The following is a 22,410-nucleotide window of genomic DNA, read 5'->3' as shown; positions in this document are numbered from 1 at the left end:
CGTTCTTCCTCCACATTTTGTCAATTCCCTCTACATCTTTTTTTTTCTTTTCTTTTTGTGAACACATTGATTCCCCCCAATCCGCACTGACACTACTGCCTTAATTTTCTTTCTTACTTTTCTTCCTCTTCCTCTTTTTCTTTCTAAAAATTTATCTAAGATTCCCCCCTCCAAAGGTTCGTGGACGTCGTCGATTGTACATACTTTTGTTTTAACCACTTCCGATCTTCTTCTTCTTCTTTTTCTTTTTTCATCTATTTCGAAGTACCATAACCTACTACTTTAACAAAAGGAGAAAAGAAAGAAGAGAAATAAAAAATAGATCAATTCTAGCATGCATGCATGGAAGCCATGTGTCTTAACCGATACATGCATGCTACTAATTCATACCCCCTCACGATCACTCTCACGTTTCCCTCGTGACATATTCTATATATATATCTGTATCACCTAATATTATATATATATATACATCAACATAAACTCCTCGTGGCTTTCCTACATTGATATTCCAGTAAACTTTGTGATCTCCTCCCAAAAACTGTATAAACTGAAGATCGTATCCTAGTAGTGAGTGAATCACCGGTGTACATGCATACCTTTTTTTTTATTTTTATTCCACATTGATTATATATGTTGGAAAAGGAAGAGAGAGAAAATAGTATGAAATTAACCACATGGGAGCCATCGACGCAACCTTCCTCTTCCCAGCAAGTAGCATTAAAATCGGAACGATCTACGGATAATTATAGGCACCAGGAAATCTAGTCGTCGCATGCCGTATCCCATCCTTGAACGGGTATTGTAATAGGAATTTGCATACAATTAGAATCGCGAGTAACAGCAGTGGTATCGAGCAGAAGAAAAAGAAGATGCACGTGCGCAAAGCGAGCTAAGACCTTCGACGGAATGTTTACAGGCACCTCGTCAGTCGAAGGAGAGTGTATCAAAATAATGTAAACCCACTCCCAACTTGGTAATGCGAGTAGCAATAATGTTTTGGTAGCGAACATGACGGGAGGGGCACAAAGACAGGAAGTAAACGATATCAAATGTGCCAATTGAGGAGGGAAAGCATCCACCATGAAAAAGAAGAAGAAGCCTGTTGAGTTAGGAATTGACGTTCAGCAGGAAACAGGAAAAGGAAAAAAAAACATCGCAGTCCCGGATTTTGAGCGAAGGTTAATAAAAAAGTTGTACGGTGGGGGTGATGGATAATATGGACAAGAATTAAATATCAAAATCCGAGGGGAAGTCTGCGGGAGGGTGGCATATGTAGATATCAGGGGAAGGGAAGAAGTGAGAAAAGAAAGTCATGGCGTAATATCCTAGAGATCGAACGAATCCAGAGAAGTCCCTCTACATGTTCAATTCACCGAGGAGCTTCTCGATCAACTTGATACCTTCGTCATACTTGTCGAGTTTAATCCCTGCACCTTGACTTGTCCTGCCATCTCTGGATGGGCCGGCACCTCCACCAATGAGTTCGCTGACTTTCCTAGAAATAATCGGAGCCGTTGTTGTTTGGGTCACAGCCGTCTATAAGATGTGGTCAGTCACTTTGATGGCGAAAGAAAGATTGGGATAAATGCGATATACCTGCGGAAGATGGAGGGCGTGGAAAATCTTTCCGTCTGCGTCTCCCTCGTCTGGTTTAACTACAAAGTAGACTGCTTTATCACCGTGGGAACTTCCGACTGTCTTCAAGGCATCGGTTAACGTCTTTCCGTTCGGCCCCGCATCTAGGACAATGAGGGCCGACTTTTTAGTGTTTTTATCAAAAGCAGAGGCAAGGGCAGCTTCGGCTTTGTCGAGGTAACCTTTGGCTCGGGCCTTAGCGTCATCGATGATCTGCTTGTTAACTTTTGCAAACTCGGCTTTCATCGAGTTTTTCTTGACAAGCCCGATTTGAGCGCTGTTTAGCCCAGTGGAAAAGGCTTTCCCAGCAGCTTCTTTTTTGGGTCCGAAGGGCATTTCATCGACCTCTTTAAGCTTGGCAGCGATTTCTCGTTCGAGAACCCGAATACCAGCAGCTATTTCGTTCGTTACACAGACGACTCGGCGGATACCCTTGCCGATACCACTTTCCTCGGTGATGACCATTTCGGTGATATCAGAGACAGTTTTCAGATGTGTGCCACCGCAGAACTCAATTGAAACTTTAGCCCATTGTGGATCAGTGGGATTCTCGACGATGAGATTGAGATCAATCCCGAGCGATACGACACGGACGGGGTCGGGATATTTTTCACCAAAGACAGCTCGAACACCGGTAATGGCTTGAGCGGTCTTTATGTCTATCTCTTTGGTATAGACGGCGACCTTTTGGTTGATATATGAGTTAGATTCGTTTTCAACCTTCTCGATCTGTTCTGGGCTAATTGGTCCATCCCAAGAAATGTCGAAACGAGTTTTGAGCTGGTCGACCAATGACCCTCTTTGGTGAACTTCACCCCCGTTCTTAGCCAACACCTCCTTTAAGGCGTAGTTCAGAACGTGTGTGGCAGTGTGGTTGACACGAATCAAAGAACGGCGAGCCTGGTGGATGTTAGAGTACTTCTCATATATTTAAGAGAGGGGAAAGGATTGGCATACCTCGTCGTATTCTACCTGAACGACATCGCCGACCTTCAAAGTACCATACTTAACGGTACCAGAGTGGAGGGCATATTTTCCGTGATAGACGACATGGTCAACAAAAATTTCGCTCTTTCCGGGGATAGAAATGGTACCAAAATCGTAAATCTGCCCTCCTTGTTCGGCGTAGAGACAGGTTTTATCGAGCAAGATGCCAACCTGGACATCATCCTCAAGGCCCTCTGTTGATTTGACGAATCCTTCTTTGACGAAGATTTTTAGGATCTTAGAGTCTCGAAGGATGGCTTCGTCGCCCCACACTATTATTAAATACGCATTAGCAACTAAGAAGGCAGCTAGGAAGGGTGCAAAGGCACCAATACTTACAGAATTTGGCTTCGTCATTGGCTGCAGGAATATTTTCTTCCTTGAGGGCGGCTAGAGCATGGACGTCAAGAGTAAGACGGGTGATGCCATCAATGACCTTCTTGACTTTGGATATTTCCTTGGCCTTCTTTTCGGCAACAAGGACGCCATCCGTATCAATCTTAACGGAAGATTCTTCGGCCATTATGTATGTGAGATCCAATGGGAAACCATAGGTATCGTAGAGCTTCCAAACTTCGTGACCAGCAATTGGAGTTTTGGTAGTAGTGGCGAGCTCGGCGAGCTGCTCGAATTTCTTCTCTCCTCTGTCCAAGGTCCGAGCGAAAGACTCTTCCTCCATGTCCAGCAACTTTTTGATCAGTGCTTGGTGTTCCTTGAGTTCAGGGAAAGTAGGGCCCTAGTTTCAAGGTTAGAATTTAGGTGGAATAACAAACCCGATAGTTTGAAGGACGAAGCTACTCACCAATTGCTCAACAAGAGCGGGAAGCAAAGAGGAGAAGAAGGACCCAATGTTGACCTTCATAAATTTTCGGGCATAACGAGCACCACGACGAACAATACGTCTCAAAACGTATCCACGCCCATCGTTATCTGGTCTGCCGCCGTCGGCGATACCGAAGGAGAGTGTCCTCAGGTGGTCGGCAACAACACGGTAAGTCTTGTCGATGGAGTCGACGTCTTCGTGGCCGAATTTACCCTCGTATGAGCGGATTTTGGCGACTTCTTGGATCTTTAAAAACAAAGGTTTGAAAACGTCTGTGTCGTAGTTTGATGACTTGTCTTGTAGAATTGACACCAATCTTTCGAAGCCCATGCCGGTATCAACGTGCTTATGGGGTAACGGCTTAAGGGTTTTGTCTTCGCCTCTGTTGAATTGTATGAAGACATTGTTCCAGATTTCCAAGACGTTAGGGTCGTCATTATTGACCAACTTGGCAGCGTTACGCCCTCCAATTCGGTCATAATGAACTTCTGTACAAGGACCACATGGTCCTTGGTCGCCCATCTCCCAAAAATTATCCTTAACATTTCCGGGAAGAATATGGTCGTCAGGAACTCCGGCTTTGCGCCAGAGTTCCTTGGTCTCGAGGTCAGGTTCAAGTCCGGAGGCACGATCGCCCTCGAAATAGGTGACGTAAAGTCTTGCAGGGTCGAGCCCATAGACCTTGGTCAATAGTTCCCAAGAATATGCGACTGCCTCCGTCTTGAAATAATCACCGAAAGACCAATTGCCAAGCATTTCGAAGAATGTCTGGTCCATAGTTAGCTAAGTATTCTAGCGAAGTAATCTGAGGGAATGGTAGCCTACATGATGGTAAGAGTCCGAACCGACGTCTTCTAAATCATTATGCTTTCCTCCGGCGCGGATGCACTGATATATGATACAACGGGTTAGCATCACAACGATGAGAGGGTGAAAAATATTTTTACCTTTTGGGTGTTACAGGCACGTTTGAGTTTACCAAAGTCAGATGTTTCGTCGACGGTTCCGAGGAAAATTGGCTTGAACTGATTCATGCCAGCATTGGCGAAGAGTAGAGTCTTGTCATCGAGGGGGACACACGGCGACGACTTATCTGTTGGCGGGGATTAGAAATCTTCTGTAGGCAAAATTTAAGTTACGAGGGGAAAGTAAAATCTCTTAGAACCTACAGAAGACGTGACCCTTCTTTTCAAAGAACTCGATAAAGGTTTGTCTGACCTTGGTAGCAGGCCATTTTTGTTCGGCAGCGGTGAGGCCAATGGTTTCCGGTTGTTTAGAGGTGGAAGGAGTTGACATCTTGCAGGCCTTAGTCGAGAAATATCTCGAAGCTAATTTGTGCAGGATTGGAGAAGTTGCGGATGGTCGAACTGAGGCTTTGTACCGGGTGAATCTAGCTACTGGGAGCACGCTATTCACGGTTGCCCGACAGGAAGAATGGTAGCTCGCAGCTGAGGTAACGGTCTTCAGAAAACCGTGGGGATTCTCTCGACTAAGACTGGAGATCGCATTAAGCGTTAGTACCCAGAACAGTTTTAAAGACGGATATATGTGTATATCTGTGGAAAGGAAAACTATAGGATTGGACGATTGGCTATATATGCATATATAGTACTAAGTGGGGAAGGGTTGATAGAGAAGGTGTGTGGGCTTAGAGGTTGTGGATTGTGAGGTGGAATGAAGGGTTGAGGGAGCAGGAGCAGGAGCAGAAGCAGAAAATGGAGAACAGAGGTAAGGGAGGGATTGAAGATAATGGGTAGAAGCGAGGTAATGAAACCAATTGGATGGAGAGAGAGAGATGATGCGGTAGAAGTAATCAGGTGATGAAGGAGACGGAGATAGATAGATGGGGAAGAGAGCAGTGCAGTCAGTGCAGCAGCGATGGGGAAAAAGGAAGCAACGAGAATCGAAAGAAGAGGAGGGGGAATATAGATTAGAATAGAGGGCGGATAGACTTACGATAAATTGACGATGATGAAGCTGGAGATAGCTGGGGCAGATTGGTGCGCAGGTAGATGAAGACGGGGAGATGGCGATGATGATGATGATGGTGGTGATGATGAGAGAGGAAGGAGGCGTTTATGTAGACGTTTATCTGGAGGAGTTGGTGGGGTGTCCGAGGGAACACAGAAATGATGTGTTGTTTGTGTTGCAGAACCGAAACAGGAAATTGTTTGTCTGAAGTCGTTGGCGTTTGTACTTGTGTTGCCACACACGGAAAGATAAGAGACGGAATCAGAAGACGACAAAGAAGACGACGAAGAGTTGATGAGATATAGTTCGTCAGGACGGTTCTGCAGGTGAACCACGCTCTGATAGGATCGTAAACGGGCAGTTGGTGGACGGCAAAGAGTGGGAGTTCTCAATGGTCTTGATAGATGACGAGGGCGGAGAAGGATGCTCATCCAGAGAGAAAGAGAGCGTCGGGTGGATTTTTATGTGTCGACGTTGGAAGAGCAGTAGAGAAATTGTCTGTAGCGATAAAACGGCGGGGCAAAAGTGGAAGGAGTCATCGCGCTAGACTGCAAACAATACTCCCGCAGATAACCACCACTACTATTAAGCTATTATATTGCACTATATTATATTCACGATAGGTTATCTTTGCTTCATCTATAATTAAAATCCAATTGAATATTAAACAAATCCATCAAGTGCTTTGGGGCAGATATTAGATAGGCCTGGCACAGCGCTAACCCAGGCAGGACCCTGCAAGGCTATTGCAATTGCATCGCCAGTTGGCTTCGAGAAGGCTATCGAACTTTCGCCCGCCACAACAAAAAGGAAACTGGAACACCATCATCACCATACATATCGTATCACATTATATCATGTGCCAGCTCCAACTTTAACTTCCACTCCCACTTCAACCTCACCTCACTTCTATATAGCTGGTTTCTTCCCTCTGAACTAAAACATTCCATGGCCAAATCATTATAACACTCAAAGACTCCAACTTCGCGACCTATGTCAGCTCAGCTAAGCTAGCTAGGAAACAAGCATAGTGTGCAGGCATACAGAAATTCAACCACCATGTCGCTTTTCTTCAGCCCACCATCCTCGCCCTCAGCGCCAACTCCCCTCGCATCACTCAGCATCCCATACAATCTCCGAAAGCGCAAGGCCGATATCGAACCTACAGTCGAATCCCCTCTCACAAAACGTTTTCGAAAACTAAATATCCGAAACACCCCTTCCAAAATCACAAAACGGACGGGATCACCTGCCAGGAACCCTCTTTCAGGCTCAAGTAACGGCGCCACCACCACCCAGGAACCATGGAATCTTACCCCTCCACCATTCCAGCGGCCTTCTTCCCCTCCGCCGGCCGTCATGGAGGTCGACGAAACACCTCACAGGATATTTGTGAATGATCTTGATTCCTCGTCTGATGATTCAGACCTTGATTCTCCCGCGAAGAATGAAAAGAACAATCCCATAATATTCCTTTCGGACGTCGAACGTGAGATGACTAGGATACCGCTAGCTGTTTTGAAAGCTTCTTCTTCGGCGACCGTTTCCGACCCCCGTGTTACAAAATTAACAACTGCAAGAGCTGGTTCTGGCAGTTCTACGGATTTGATTCTTTATAGACCACCGGAGCGGATCGTGGATGATACCGGGGTTAAGAGGATGGTCATGGAAGCCAAAGAACGGATCAGGATGCGTAATATTAATAATGGTAGCGGTGCCATGGATTGTATCAGAAGCGAGCCGACGCCGCCAGCTGATATCATGATGGGCCAGAGTATGGGTCAACTCGAAGGGGGATTCACTGGCAGTCCGATGACATACCTTCCGACGGTGCCAAATAACGATCCGGATGCTATGGTTCTAGATGATCTCTAAAGAGGAACACCGAGGCCTTTTGGATTTACACAGGGAGTGGACAGTCTTATTATTATTATTATTTTTTATATTTTTATTTCACAGGAGTTTACTTGCATATTATGTGGGATACACTATAGCGAAGGTGCAGGGGAGTCCTCTTTTCGCCCTCTTTGGTGACAATTGATATTTATTTGTCGGCGAACTGGGCTTTTATTGTTTACAGATCTAGTCTCGAGGCCAGCCGCCACACTTGTTCTCGATATATATATTTAAATTCGATTTTCAAATTGACCAGTAATTTACTGCCAATCATTCTTTGATAATCTTCTTCTTCTTCTTCTTCTTCTTAATTGATATGGATCTTTGTAGGGTATCGAACAGAAAACCGAAAAATCCATTATATCGGAGTCTCGTTGAGAATGGTAACAGGACAGACATGATATCCTCTTTCCAACAACCATTATGCAAAACCAAAGCCTTTTGAAACGCTCGAAACCATATGCTGGTATAGTATAGAAATACAGTTATGCCAAAGACCCTTATTATAACCGGTCAGGGGGTGACAACTAAAAAAAGCGCAACAGAATCTTCAAATTATAAATATAACTAGCTTCAACGTTTCTTGAAACCGTTACGGTCTCGGCCCGCTGCCGCTAGCTTCACCACCAGCAATTCCGGACCACTGCTGCCCCGGGTATGTCTGATTCGGGCTGGTTTTTGTCGGGTTCAACGGAATATCTCCCCTTGCCGGCATATTTTCGGGATAATAACTCGGTGGTGGTCCTTGAGTTGGATTGTAAACTGTAAACAACCCCGCCTTCGATTAGCATTCGCTTTTAACCATACTTCGGGATGCCGTTATCGACCTACCAGGTGGAGGAGGTTGATATGGTTCCGCATATCCTCCATAATTACCATACCCACCGGCATTCCCGTTGAAATGACTCGGGTAGGCCTCCGGTGGCATTTGCCGTCTAACCATCCATCTGTGATAATTGAGCGGTTCCAGTCCCTTTGACATTCGGTTTTTGGCATGAATGTACCCGCCACCGAAGTATGCAATAATGATAGCGAAAATTATCGCGCCGATGGTCCATTTGATGATTATGGCGGTCTGCAGCCGTGTACGTCATGTTAGCATGCGATCGTTTGGTTAGGAAGGGAAAACATCATTGAATGAATAAAGCCACTCACGTCTGAATACCACCAGCCGTAGTCATCGTCGTATATAAGAACCTGGCGAGGTTGTAAAGTCGCCATCTCTATATCCTATAAGCCCTCACAAAAACCTTTTCTGCTATTGAAACCACCAAGAAGAGAATTTGAGATGGATTGATTTGGTCGATTCAGTTGGAACAAGGGTTGGTCAAAGGATAATCGGATGTGTTGTGAGATGCCGTCCGCCCAATCCAACGAATGCAGCCGAGTAAACGGAATATTAGGACCGGCGAGTTTCCTGAAGCGTTCCGTGCCAGGGTGGGAATAGCTGAGAAGAATGAAGAAGGGTCGATAGGACAATCGATAGGAGGGAGAGATGTCGAGGATTCTATCACAACGGTAGGAATACACTTTTGTATGTATATATTATAAATAAAAAGCGACCCACAACGAAAGGAAACAAAACAGTAAGAATGGAATGGATGAAGAAGAAAAGCCGGGGAATATTAATGTATCATTGACCAGACTGACTGACTAGCGGGCAGGAGAAGGTGCGTGCCCTGGGCATGGGCGGGTGGCTATTCTGAGAAGGTGCTGCGCTGCAGCATGAGAGGGAACAAGAACGGGTGGCTGTTCTGTTGGAACAGAGAAGTGCAAGTTGGAGTGGAGCCAGGGATGCCCGTCGTTAATTGGCAGACGAGGGGCTGTGTACCGTGCAATTACGACGTCGTCGTCTGGGCTTTGTATATCCTACTTATAGGTAGATTAGGTACCTGCTTGATAATTATAATATGTAGCACCTGGATATCACCGATGCGAGCATTTTCTCCTTTATGTCCTGAGCTTCATGCCAGAGGGGGCATACACTATAGTTTGTACGCTGTATACATGAATTTAACAAGCTTTCTCAATAACATCTCGATATACTGCGCGCGGTCGTTTCAGCGATGTTTGAACAGCCCTGACTGCGTCCGTTTCAAGCAGCTCCAATGTGGCCGCACCGAGGGAAAATGCCGTGCATACTGACAGAGGTACATGTACATGTAAGCCTCTCATTCTCTGATCTTTGTCTCGATCTGTTTTTCTACACCGTCTGCAAATAATAAGAGCTGTCCATCAGCTTCCGGGTAGAAATTTGGCTCAGAACTAGGTGCCTTATTTCTTGGTCCGCACGGCTTCGATTTACGTCTGCGTGGCCTCTGAAGCGATTCTTCATGGCGAAGCGATCACCACCATCGCTATCCCATAACGGCTAGTAGCGAAAGCATGAGTGCTCTGAGATGAGCGTATCTTTCTACAGGTAGTTCCCTTTCGAAAATCTCGACCCGAAATCCGCAGCTCTTTCCAGCATTTGCTTCTTCTGTTGGAGCCCAATTTTCTTGCTGCTACCGACTATGTCCTTCTCGCGGTCGAAAGCTCTTTTGCTTGGGTCGTCCTCTTCCTTCCTATCCTTGGATTTCGAGTGCTCGTCCATCAGACTCTTCCCTCGATTTTTTGTCTATTGAGTCAACTTCTGTTAGTGCTGTTTCGTAATTGTGTAGTGTATAGATGCCTGATTAATGCATAAACAAAACTAAACTCACGTTATACTCATCGATCCGTCTCTGTGTCTCCTGAGCCTCAATTCGTGCGGCTTTTGCTTTAGGATCTTCATCTTCTCCAGTTTCATTTGCTGGTCTTCGCACTCCCATGACCTCATCCGCCACTCGCTTCGCTTTATCCGCAACTGTCTCCATCCATAAGCTATTATCGCCACTTTTGGCTGTCGGGGCCCGCGCCCCCTTTCCAGTTTGAAACTTTCGACTTCTAATCTTCGTAGGATCCACTTTTGACGTCCAGTCCCCGTGTTCTGGTGGCACAAGCATCCACTCGTCGCGTGTAATCTTATCTTCTGCAGTTTGAACTCTCGATGCTAGACGCCGTTGGGCAGCGGCCTCCTCGTCTGCCTATTGTAATAGTAATAAAACCGGTAAAATTATTATCGAGCTCTCTTTGACCCACTATACGTAAATCCTAAATCTTGGACAAAAAAATATTACATACCGCACTACCACGGGCCCCAGGTAACGAAGGTCCAATTTCATCGTCCGACGAAGAATCATCTTCATCCTGGTTGGTTTCTCCCTTTGTATCATCATCCTCATTGGGTCCCCTTGATGGCATCTGATCAATCGGTGCAGGCATATAAGGCCCCATCACCCTCCGTCGCTTCTCGGGATTCTCGTCAACATCATTCTTGGGCGCGGTAGCAGCACTGACAACAGCAACGGTCTCCTGTGATGTTTTACCTTCCGATTCCTTGGGCGCCGCCGAAGCAGCAGCAGCAGCAGCCTTCTCGGCTTCTTCCTGCTGGCGTTTTCGCTTTGCGAGGAGGTGTGGCGGGAGGGCGGGACCGATGTCCGACATGATTGTTTGAATAATTCGTGATCGTTAAGGGGATGTTTCTGTGGATTATGAGATCGAGATTGACGATGTTAATGGTTGCGAGCTTTTGAAACGTGGGAACGGATGATGCGCAGAATGGAATGCGATAGGATGGCTGCTGGCCCTGTCGCAAGACCTAAAACAAGACACTGCCCAGCTTAACGCGCAACCCAATTAACTCCACACCTCACACCCCTCCGATAGACATCCTGACGTCGTCTACATGCATCCCCAAGCTTCAATACCGTAGAGCCCCGTAATATCCCCCGGAAAACACCCTTAAATTTTACACCATCGTTGTCGCCGGGACCAGCGCTTTGTGGACCTTACCGGAATTCTAGTTTTGTGAACAGGAGAGATGCTTATTGACAAGCCGTCAACGATTCGATGAGCTCCCCAGAAGCCGAGGCCTTCGATCCAGAGGCTGTACATGATACACCCAAGCTTAAGGGAAGGGCATTCGAACCGTTTGAGGAGGAATTATCGGATCAAATATCCCACCCAAAGCTTGAAGATGATGCGTTAGATACGGAACAAGATGCTTTAGCAGAGCCTCCAGATACTCTTGCGGATAAAATCAATCACCTACAAGATGTACAAGAAAACATGGCCTCGCGGGCCAATGGCTTTACGTTTAAACGAACGAAATCAACGGAGCGTGTCGATTTGGTAGATACAGAGGGCGAGGTTGCAAATGGAACCGACGATAACGCAGATCTTGAGAGTGAGGGTGGTTCCCACCTGCCCAGTCCTCCTGGGACTCCCGACGACGTTCTTTCGGTACAGGTAAGCTATAATATCTATCAAGGAATAGATCGATATGGAAAGTTTATTAATGAAATTATAGGCCTCTGCTCCCTCCTCCCCGGGTAGTAATATTATTCCGCGACGGGCTTCACTACAAAACATACCCACACCCTCGCTCCGTCCATTCGACCGTAGATTTCAAAGCCGACTGTCGATATCTTCACCGTTGCTAGGGTCTCCAAGATCCGCATCGCCGGCTTTACTTAATTCTCACTCGCGGTCGTCATCACTTTCGGGACAAGGAGAGGACCTCGAGGGAGACGCGGAGGAATCATCTACGCCATGGGACGTGATTAGATGGACGAAGCTTAAAAAACTCAAGGCACAGCTTTATTCCGAAAGTGGACATCGAGCGTATGGAGAGCCGACTTGCATCAACATTTTTACTTCAATAGCGGTTGGAACGTCAAGAGGATTTATCCTAATATTTGACTATCACCAGACCCTCATGTCGGTAATTGGCCAGAATCTGAAAGGTAGAGTTTCAAAGCCGTGGATTCATACTCGAGCAAGATACTTATTATCTCCAAACAGTTGAATGCGGTGGAATTACATCCCTCGCAATTTCGGCAGACTATACAACAATTGCTGGTGGTTATGCTAAAGGATATATATTCACATGGGAGATTGGAAAATCAGCTCGTCCGTTCCTATCAATACCGCCAATACCATTGGGAGAGATCGATGGTAAAAAAGAAGATGGCCATGTCCAAGGAACCTCTGTTCTACACCTTGGGTTCCTGGGGACTAGACACACGGCCCTCGTATCTGCAGACGACAAAGGAATGGCCTTCTCCCATCTCGCCAGCCGTAGCTTAGTCGGTCGTGTCGTTAAAACCACGAGAATACTCGGAAGGTATCCCTTCGATATTGCAACGGCTACTCGACCACGGAAACCGAGCTCAGTGCTTGCATTCGCTTCTCTACCTCTTGGAAATGCGCCACAACCGACTGATACGATGGGTCTTACTGCAATGCTCACTCCCTACCTTTTAGTTATAGTTTCGACCACACCGATAGCACAGACGCAGCACAAACTTGCCCGACCAAAGGAAGTAGCGAGTGAGGCTGCTCTTAGTGGTTGTTTGGCTTGGTTCCCAGCTATAAAGCTGAAAAATGATGGTCAAAGGAGCAATAAGTCAAGCCAAGTAATGCAACCAAGGCTAGCATACTGCTGGTCAAATGTCTTGACAGTTATGGAAATTCTACACGCAGAGAAAGAAGGGGTAGAAATTGACCCGTACAAACCGCCCGCGTTGCAATTTAGACTCAAAAGTCGATGGAAAAGTGACGAGGCTATTGTCGCAGTGCAATGGCTAAACCGACAGGTAAATAACACATAACCCCCCCTCCAAATCCGACGGGTTATGGTGCAAGGAAGTTAAGAGCCACTTGATGATAGATTCTCTGTGTCGTCACAGTTAGCCAACGGCTAATAATTATCGAAGAACCTACCATGCGTGCAACGGAAAGATTCGACTTGATTCCGAAGCATATATATCATCATGATTACTTCGCTCGGCAGTTAAGATCTCTAGTTGGAAGTCTAGATGAGGAGGGTTCCTTGCATGCTAGTATCGCGGATGCCTACTATAACAGTGTTAAGACTTTTAAAGGCCGGATTTTCCTCTTAGTACGTATTAGTTAACCGTCACTTACTTAAATCAAAGGGACACGGGGCTTACACGCTACAAAACACAGGGTTCTTTTGACATGTCTGTTGGGGCTTTGTCGAACTGGGCCGATAGACTATTAGCCCTTATGGAGGTCGGCGATTTCATCGGTGCCCTAAAGCTTGCAACGTCCTTCTATCTCGGCGGAACCGAAATGATAACTGTAGGGTTACCGTCGGACGATGATTTACGCCATACGATGGTCAGGGACAAGCTTCTCGATATGATGGGTGCTTCACTCCGATATGCTTTCGGATTAACAGCTCAGTCAGTACCTATCAAAGAACGAGAGCAACTACAGGAACTCGCCACAGCATGTATAACTGCTTGCATGAGTATGGGTACCACAGATTTCCTCTTTGAAACCGCCTTTGAAGCCTTCGAGGATGGTTCCGCAGAGGGTGTCTTTCTTGAAACATTGGAGCCTCTCATCCTCAACGGCGAACTGACCTACCTGCCGCCAACTGTTGTCAAATCTTTGATTTCACATTATACATCCCTCGGCCTTGAAAGCCGTCTGGAAGAAGTAATCTGCCACCTGGACCCTCGAACAATGGATATTCATCAAGTAACAGGTCTCTGCAAAGAACACGGCCTCTATGACGCTTTAATATATGTTTGGAATCAAGCATTGTCGGATTATATAACCCCCATAACCGAAATACTTGCCCTCATCATCCCACTCATAACACCGAGCGATGGTGCCGAAGTCCAGAGTCTGAATAGTACTAATGCCCTCAAAATATTTCCGTACCTTTCTTACATCCTTACCGGGAGATCTTACCCTACTGGCGAAATTATGTCAGACTCCGAAGCTATATCCGCGAAAGCAATGCTATACTACTTCCTTTTCCTTGGCCGTTCAATACAATGGCCGAAAGGAACATCGGATTACATCCTAACGAAAACGACCAATCATCACAACGAACCCTCGTTCCCGTACCTCCGCGCAATCCTCGAATTTGACGCCGCAAGTTTCCTAAGTTGTCTCAACGAAGCGTTCGAAGACCCTTTCCTTAACGATGATGCAAACTCCTCCAACCTCAGCGTTTCAGCGAGTTTCTCCGAGCTCAGCGAAGATCAAGTGTTCGGTCGTTCCGTAAATAGACAGTACATCGTCAGCATCCTTCTCGAGGTCATGAACCCTACAGACTTCACACCTCATGATACAATATACCTCGATATGTTCATTGCTCGAAACCTACCAAAGTATCCACAATATCTCCTCTTTCCCGGTAGTACGCTACAAAGGGTTTTACTCGGGCTATGTAATTACCCTGGTAGCGATATTGCAGAAGATTGTCAACTCAGCGCGGAATATTTACTTTCAGTATACCACCCACCGGACATTAACCTTCTTATCGATGCTTTCGTCTCCGCCGGGTTTTATAGGGTCCTCAAGACGGTGTTCAGGACCGAGAAGGATTATCCGAGATTGATGGAGATGTACTTTGAGGATACAGATACGTTGAGTACGGTATTTGACTGTATCAACGAATTGCTAAGGCCAGCCAGTACACTCACTGCAAAACAGAGAGAGGAAGTCAAATCCGTCATCAAGGAACACGCAAAGCAGCTTACAGATGTTGATGCTGAAAAAGCAGCGGAGACATTAAGTATCGCTGGTCCCGACTTACACCATATTGTCGTGTCGGCCTGTGCAGAGGAACCAGAGGCACAGTATAAATATCTCAAAGTTGTGTTTGAATCATCCGAAAAGAATAAAAAAGGGAAAACAAAAAACGAGAGGGATTCGATTACAGAATATGGATCACTACTAGAATTGTACATCCGACTCATGTGTTCGTACGACTTTGAAAAGGTTTCGAGGTTCATAGAGACTTTAAGTCCTGGAGATTTGAAACTTGATCAGGTTATTCCCGCTCTTGAGGAAAAGGGGGCGATAGATGGAGTGGTTCTTTTGATGGCTAGGGAAGGGTTGATAAAAGAGGCGATGAAGAAGTTGGTGCAACACCTGGAAGTGCTAGAATCAGCCTTTGTAGGGTTATTACGAGGATGTGTGGATGATGAGGAAGGATATCAGGAGAATGACAACGTGGGGGATATGTTGACCGCTCTGCAGAAGTTCTCAAAAGTGGGGATTTGGTTATGTCAAGGTCAAATGGCCGCCTTGGAGTCGAGGCTCCGAGGCTCTGCTGGACGAATGACATTGAAGAAAGCTTTGAACAACAAGAACTCGCCTTTGACGGCTGAAGAGGACTTGTGGCTAGATTTGATCGATTGCGTGGTGCATATTTCCAAATCTGCGACTGGGGTGCTCAGGAATTCCTCGAATATGAGCATGATGACTCCTGTTAGCCCGAGTGTGGCCAGTATGTCGGAAATGTCGTCGAGACCTGTTTCGAGAGCGAGCAGTAAAAGTCAAAGATCACATTATTCAATGCTCGGGGAAAGGAGGTTACTTGCGGCGACGCACCGACTTGTCCATGACGTCTTCACGGCGCTGCTATCGGCTACTTCTACGGGCGGGCAGAATACAACTTCATTCTTGAGGATTCTCCGGGCGTTTTTGAACAGAGCAGCTATCACTTCGCCTTCATTGGCTGATTTGAGGAATGTCCTCGCGAGTATCTTTGATACTTATACTTACGAAGAACAGCTACTGGCGCTTTCGGGGAAGTTGTTGGAGAAGGATTTGTTTTTGAAGGTAGAGGATGCGGCTACGTTGCGACAACAGGGATGGAAGCCGAAGAGTCAACTGTGTGAAGGGTGTGGGAAAAAGCTTTGGGGAACAGGTGCAGCTGGCGGGATATATGCCGCATGGGAGGCCAAGAGAATAGAAGCGTTCGAGAAATCGAAAGATGAAAAGGTGGAGAAGGAAGCAAAGAGAGAGCGGGAACGGTTCGGTAGTATATCCAAAGGCAAGGGCAAGGCAATGCTTGCAGTATTACATGACGAACGGTCGGCGTTACCTGGGGTTAAAGAGAACCAGCCAAGTGGGAAAGACGGAGAAGGGGACGCAGCTACAGGCCAAAAGGAAGGCGAGGGAGACAAGGAGGCGTCGAAAATCATCATGGTTTTCCACTGTGGACATATTTATCATCGTTCGTGTCTGGAAAGTCTGCATAAGGATGAGACAAATGACGAGAATGGGGAGGCGGAGGAGACACCTTTCTCGCCAGTATCTCGACATGAGACTAACGTTGAAGAAACTGGAATGCGGTGTGTCGTTTGTAAATAGCGAATGGTTATGGGGCATGGTATATTTTATAGTCACAAACGAATTAATGACTGGATGATAATACTAATTTTAAAGACTCGATCTACTCTATCTCGCTCGATGGCTGCAGTATATATCTATTATCAGGATTAGACAGAAGAATTCATATGTTAAAACTCGTGAACGAGCAGATTACACGTACTGTGGTAAATTTCAACTTGGTCCGACGCAAAAACTGATCCAAAGCAGGCATTAACGAAGAAACCCAAGCGCCACTATTTTGTTATCCACTACCTTACTGCTATATCGGCCAAAAGAGAAGAAGAAAACCATCGAGAGGTATTTGCGCTTCGAGGCGCTTAAAGACTGAACAGACGTCGATGCATGCCTTCCAGAAAAGCTACAAATCCAGCTAACAATTAAGGGAAGAAAGGGAAAGCAAAAGGAAAAACAGAACGCATCGGAAAGAAAAGAAAAGAAAAGCAGAACCTGCTACAGCTTAGCATGCATCTTCAATGGAACGACAAAAAGAGTAGCGGCTCCAAACAGTACTCCTTTGCCGATTTTATCAAGGTCCCAATTTTACTTTCCAGAAAGCTTGGTAACAGCATCTTCTGCCTTTTCTCTCTGTTCCTGTGTTTTCATATCTCTAACTTTTGCAAGTACGACCTCCCTGAATATGGCGGACCTAGCAGCTCTAGAGAGTCTTCTAGCCCCTCCAGGAGAAACAGATGCACCTGGAACGCTGGCAGCAGCCTCGCCAGCTTGTTCTGGGACATCGTCTTGGTCGTCGGAATTAGCATCCTGCTGGAGACGCAAGGCCTCGATGCGGTTCGAGAGGCGGACAAGTTCGACACCACGCTTGAGACGAGCTCTGGCAAGGAATTGCTTGAGATCGGGAAGGATATCGTGCTCGGTGGCAGTTTCTCCCTTGAGCCAGACATGATTCAAAGCTTCCTAAATGACAATCTCTATTAGTACCTGTTTGACGAAACCAAAGAGGTCTGGCTGTTATCGTACCGAGCTGGACAAACGTTCGTTCGGGTTGGGCTGGAGAAGCTCTCCAATAAACATCTTGGCGTCGGAGCTGACACCCTTCCAGTAGCGCTCGTGGAAAATAACACGCCCATTGCTGCACTCGTCGATCAATTCCGGTAGAGTCTCACTACGGAATGGAGAGTAGCCGCATAGTAAGGTGTAGGTAATCACACCGAGTGACCACATATCCACTGGCTTACCGTGACCTTTCTTCAGCATAACCTCTGGAGCGGCATAACCGAACGAACCAGCCATTGTAGTAAGCATTTCATCCTTGCTATCGAGCATTTTAGCGATGCCGAAATCTGCGAGGACGAGAGATGACTCGTGGTCCGGGGTCAGGTAAAGAAGGTTTTCCGGTTTTAAGTCTGCCGTATTAAAAAGAAAGAAGAAAAGGGAAAGACACGATTAGTGTGATAATACTCTCGATATAAAGGCAATTCGGAGCACATACCTCTGTGGACGACATTATTCTTATGAAGGTAATCGACGGCGCCGAGTACCTCTTTGACAACCCTGACAGCATCCTTTTCGGTGAATTTTCCCAATTCGCAAATACGATCAAACAGCTCTCCACCGGTGGCCAACTGAGTTACAATGTAATATTTATCCTATTCCGCCTCGAAAGTCAGCGTGTGCCTTCGGTGGAATTTAAACTCGGAATTTTGGGTTCAAAGAAGCGGGGTGATATGTACCTTCGACTCGAACCAATCGACGAACCGAACGATATGAGGGTGTTTTAGATGTTGTAGCAGCTGTAATTCGTCATAGACCATCTGTTCATTGCCCTTGACGTTCTTCTTGAGGATAATCTTGACGGCGACCTTGCCGTCGGAGCTGTCGGCCTCTCGTACAATACCGTAGGTACCAGCACCCTGTTATTTCCCCTCACCAAACGGAAGTTAGCAACTACCCCTCAGATAGCAGTATATACGCGAATGTAGAATGTAACGGCGGTGAATTGTACCAAAGTGCGGCCCATCTTGTATTGTGATCTTTTAGAATCCATGGTCAGCACGATATCAAAATTAGGGGATTCAAGTGAGAATTGATGGAAACGGACTTTTTGTCATAGCTAGGTGGCTGACCACCGAGTTTATTGAAGAAGGCTGTAGTATTTGAAGGCCCATGGTCAGCTACAGCTCACGGTTTGCCCTGGCGAGGTACATTATCACGCATCACTATCCTATCGAGTGAACCGATTGTGCCAGGGTCTGATGGTGGGGTTGAACTGCCTGTGCGAACTCACAACTCATTTCAGGTCGAACAGCGGGGAATGACGTAGAACCGAAGTTCACTGATATCTATGAAGGTCCAAAAGGTCGTGATGCCGAAGAGGAATGGAAAGAGGAAGAGAAAGATAGCGGGAGGAGGAGGAGAAAGTGGGCTTAGTATCAGATGGGTCGAGCCACTTTTTAAGCTAAGGCAAGGTTGAGATCCGGTTTAGTTAAGACGGTGAAGGACGAGTCGAAGGAGAAGTTCGAGTTTTGGAGCGGGCGAAAGCGCAGTAATTAATATGTTCAATTCAATTGGAAACTTAACCACCCATTGCATTGCACCCCCAGCGTGTAGCTAGGTAGGTATATACTCTTATATATACCCGATCGCTGTCTCTTATTTTATCAAGTCAGAGGTAAGTGCCTATATCTTATACAGCATCATCACAGATACGGTTTCGATGTCCTAGCTTAGCTTAGCCGGGGCGGTGGAGATGCTTATTTTTGGTATCAGGTTAATTAACTACTCCGGTCATGACAGAACATATCCCCATTAGCTACATTGAAACATCACGAAGGATGACCGGAGATACCGACCAATTCTCCAATCCAATCCAGTCGAGTCTCTTTCTGCATGGTATCACATGCAATCACTTCAAACAAAGGTAGAGGAGACTGCCGACAGCATCATGACTTGTATGCATACCTCCTATTGTTACTATTACTAAAGCTAATTGACTAACGTAAGCAATGACGGTGCACAGTATAGTCATATAATGGGGGAGAAGAAGGAAAGCAGGATCCACAATGCAATGCAATTTTGCGAGCCTATTTCCACCGAACAGACACCCCCCAGTCGCATTGAAACCTTCTTTTGAAATCCCTACGATGTAGGTTGGTTCTTCAAGTCGGATTGAGTCTCTGGTGAAAAGCCTTGTCAGGCTGAGCTATGCGCCATCATATCCGTATAGGGTCATATCCATGGCCATCGGATCATCCCATCCATTTACCGACCCACGGATTAAGTTCGAAGCCGTGATGCAAATCTTCAGTTTCATATTGGATACATTGCATTTTTTTTCTTTGGTTCATATCTTCATATGGGTACTCGTACGACCAGCTGAGAACAATGTGCGAATCATGCAGGCCAATTTGCAACTGCATCTTCATGACAAGGAAAGCCCGAATGAGGGCAAGCCTGAGGCTGATGTTCTGGGAAGCTCTAACCGGAAATTTAGGCCCCGCTACTGCCCCACTTGCCCGTCTTCACCAAAGCCAAGATCAAGTTCCTAGCCATGACCGCGCGTTACTAACATGGCGAAGCACTTCAACGGGATCACGGCTGGGAAGTATTCGAGGACCCCGTCGGAAAGGAATGCATCCGATTAGCTAGCCGGTGGTCACCGTTTTCTCTTCTGACTCAGTTACTTACTTATTGACCGATATCAATTTAGCTTCTTCGTCCAGTCTTGGGCCTCACGGATTCAGGAACTAAGGCAGCTTTTGGACAGGCGGTATTTAGCCCCGCTTACGCAATTCGTCCTTCAGGGCCCTAATCAACGATCTTGAATACCCTTTCGAGCACAAATGTGGCGCTCAACTACCCAATACAATCACTCGCAGGTCGACGGATGAGTACTTCAACGTTACAAAATGCAGAACTGGATGGTGACTGCCTAATTGTTAGATATCTACTTAAGAAGTATGTAGTTAAGATTTTTATGTTTTTTTAGAGATTGATATATTAATACCGGCGAGTCTACGCCGCACACGTATGTGTCAGCAATTTGAAGTTTGAGATCCGAGGCCTCCAAGCCCGCTCCAATCATATCGGCAGCCGGCTTTGCCCTGCAGCATGATCCAACGGCCAAATCTAAAGCCATTCCCATTTGATCTCTTGAACGTGTACTCCAGAATTCCTACAGCAAGGGACGTATGCGCCATCCGGGATCTTAGATGCACAGGCATGAGCATATGAAGTCGTATGTATATATATGTTTCAAGCCAACCTGTTGTCGAAAAAGAGACTCCTAGTTCGTATAGTAACACCGCCCTCTATCGTGAACATCATTATTAGATTAGAAGAGCTCCTTTGTGTGTAATTAACTTGCAATTGGATACTACATATATCTGTAGTAGCAGCCTTGTAGTAGAGATAAACGGAAGCTTGAGGTTGTATCGGTACTTGTGGGCATTGTTTCAAAACCAGCTCTCAGACCTATTCCGTTCAGGCAATCACTGTCCGCGCCTAGATTCTCGCTTCCAACCTTCCCCATATTCCTCGCTGGTGCACCCCTCATCCCCAATCAACTACCACCACTCAACCTAGACTGCGGCTGCTGTTGGTGCTTCGTGGTTGCAATTGACAGGATCTGTTCCGTTGGTTGCATCCCTGCTTGGCGATAAAGTGGTGGTGCATCTTTAAGTACCTCGCCCCACCATCCGCCTGTCCCTAGAAATCCAACCTCGATAACGATCATATCGCTCGACGCCATCCAAAATGTTCGCTCAAAAGAGGCTCGGAAAGGTATGATACAGCTAATATCATAGTATACTCTTCGATATATTCGATCAGGGTGTTGATTTCTTCACGTCATCATCTGTCTAGGAGCTCTCCAATGTGAGTGCTGAAATCCCAACCATCTTGCCATGCTAGGCTTCAGGCGCGCACCAGCTAAACCCGTGGTTTATAGATCCACAAATCACTCCCACCGGGGATATCTATCGCCTCGGCATCGGACTTCAGTAACTGGAAGATGGATATTCAAGTACTCGATACCAACCCGTTATACGCCGATCAAATCTACAGGCTTAACTTCAAATTTTCCGGATCGTACCCAATCGGTACGGTGCCTCCCATGTTATGATACTATACCAAAGTCGCTGACCAGGCCCTCCCATATATAGAAGCTCCAGAAGTGACATTTATCAAAGAGGATGGACGTGATATCCCAATGCACCCTCATAGTAAGATCAACACTAATCCCGAAGACGGGATACAAGTCTCTAACACCGGTAAATCGGCGTCTGTGTAGTTTACTCGAATGGTGTGATCTGTCTTGATCTTTTGGGAACGAATTGGTCGCCAGTTCAAAATGTTGAATCGGTGTGCATGTCAATCCAAAGCATGCTGACAAGCAATACGAAGAATGGTGGGTCTCGTTCCTGTGTTTATCTTTAGTTTCTGTCGTTTTAACACTAGTTGGTATCTAGAACGTCCGCCTGGGGATGAAACCTTCGTTCGCTCTGGTTATCGGTCGCCGAGGAATATTAACTTCGTTTATGACGATAATACCGTTTAACGGAGCTAGATGAACCCGGAGACCTTGTTGAAGGTATATTAGGTTTCGCAACTGAAATATCGCGAACCATGAACTATGCGAATGGCGATTACGTTTCTTCCTTTCATATCCTTTCTGCTATATACGAAATATGTTTCTTTGGCCTATCCAGGAGTTTTTTGGATTGGAGTTGTCGAGGTTCTTTCATCATTTTCCTTGAGCACATTCCAATCAGTCGGGCTCGGGATAGAGATATCACTTCAATTATTAGTACTATACTGCTTCTCATTGCGCAGTTATTGGTAAACCGCTTCCTACGCTATTGGATTCAGCAAAGGGAGCTGCTAGATCCCCT

The 22,410-nt window shown here is 46.2% G+C and overlaps 7 protein-coding genes across 7 annotated transcripts; 3 read left to right on the top strand and 4 right to left on the bottom strand.

The window, feature by feature from the left end:
• Positions 1–1,539: 1,539 nt before the first annotated feature.
• Positions 1,540–4,744, bottom strand: AOL_s00078g100 (uncharacterized protein; the record flags this gene model as incomplete). Its single annotated transcript, XM_011123363.1, has 7 exons — positions 1,540–2,538; positions 2,596–2,897; positions 2,965–3,361; positions 3,428–4,216; positions 4,274–4,336; positions 4,396–4,541; positions 4,618–4,744. 7 exons carry the CDS (start codon positions 4,742–4,744, stop codon positions 1,540–1,542), a joined length of 2,823 nt encoding a protein of 940 aa, XP_011121665.1.
• Positions 4,745–6,478: 1,734 nt separating this feature from the next.
• Positions 6,479–7,294, top strand: AOL_s00078g99 (uncharacterized protein; the record flags this gene model as incomplete). Its single annotated transcript, XM_011123362.1, has 1 exon — positions 6,479–7,294. One exon carries the CDS (start codon positions 6,479–6,481, stop codon positions 7,292–7,294), a length of 816 nt encoding a protein of 271 aa, XP_011121664.1.
• A 613-nt stretch (positions 7,295–7,907) lies between these two features.
• Positions 7,908–8,536, bottom strand: AOL_s00078g98 (uncharacterized protein; the record flags this gene model as incomplete). Its single annotated transcript, XM_011123361.1, has 3 exons — positions 7,908–8,077; positions 8,147–8,390; positions 8,471–8,536. The coding sequence occupies 3 exons, from the start codon at positions 8,534–8,536 to the stop codon at positions 7,908–7,910; spliced, it is 480 nt and encodes a 159-aa protein (XP_011121663.1).
• Positions 8,537–9,728: 1,192 nt separating this feature from the next.
• AOL_s00078g97 (uncharacterized protein) lies at positions 9,729–10,840 on the bottom strand (the record flags this gene model as incomplete). The annotated part of the gene is made up of 3 exons (XM_011123360.1): positions 9,729–9,932; positions 10,018–10,380; positions 10,478–10,840. 3 exons carry the CDS (start codon positions 10,838–10,840, stop codon positions 9,729–9,731), a joined length of 930 nt encoding a protein of 309 aa, XP_011121662.1.
• Positions 10,841–11,245: 405 nt separating this feature from the next.
• On the top strand, positions 11,246–16,540 carry AOL_s00078g96 (uncharacterized protein; the record flags this gene model as incomplete). Its single annotated transcript, XM_011123359.1, has 5 exons — positions 11,246–11,644; positions 11,706–12,141; positions 12,200–12,993; positions 13,068–13,298; positions 13,367–16,540. 5 exons carry the CDS (start codon positions 11,246–11,248, stop codon positions 16,538–16,540), a joined length of 5,034 nt encoding a protein of 1,677 aa, XP_011121661.1.
• Positions 16,541–17,101: 561 nt separating this feature from the next.
• Positions 17,102–18,539, bottom strand: AOL_s00078g95 (uncharacterized protein; the record flags this gene model as incomplete). Its single annotated transcript, XM_011123358.1, has 5 exons — positions 17,102–17,476; positions 17,540–17,925; positions 18,012–18,168; positions 18,253–18,432; positions 18,525–18,539. 5 exons carry the CDS (start codon positions 18,537–18,539, stop codon positions 17,102–17,104), a joined length of 1,113 nt encoding a protein of 370 aa, XP_011121660.1.
• A 2,735-nt stretch (positions 18,540–21,274) lies between these two features.
• AOL_s00078g94 (uncharacterized protein) lies at positions 21,275–22,076 on the top strand (the record flags this gene model as incomplete). The annotated part of the gene is made up of 6 exons (XM_011123357.1): positions 21,275–21,301; positions 21,383–21,394; positions 21,468–21,618; positions 21,682–21,741; positions 21,810–21,926; positions 21,988–22,076. 6 exons carry the CDS (start codon positions 21,275–21,277, stop codon positions 22,074–22,076), a joined length of 456 nt encoding a protein of 151 aa, XP_011121659.1.
• Between the last annotated feature and the right edge of the window lie 334 nt (positions 22,077–22,410).

The sequence above is a fragment of the Orbilia oligospora genome (genome assembly GCF_000225545.1).
Source record: "Orbilia oligospora ATCC 24927 unplaced genomic scaffold scaffold00078, whole genome shotgun sequence".
Lineage (NCBI taxonomy): Eukaryota > Fungi > Ascomycota > Orbiliomycetes > Orbiliales > Orbiliaceae > Orbilia > Orbilia oligospora.
Note: the sequence above shows the minus strand (reverse complement) of the source record. Positions and strands in the feature narration are given on the sequence as shown.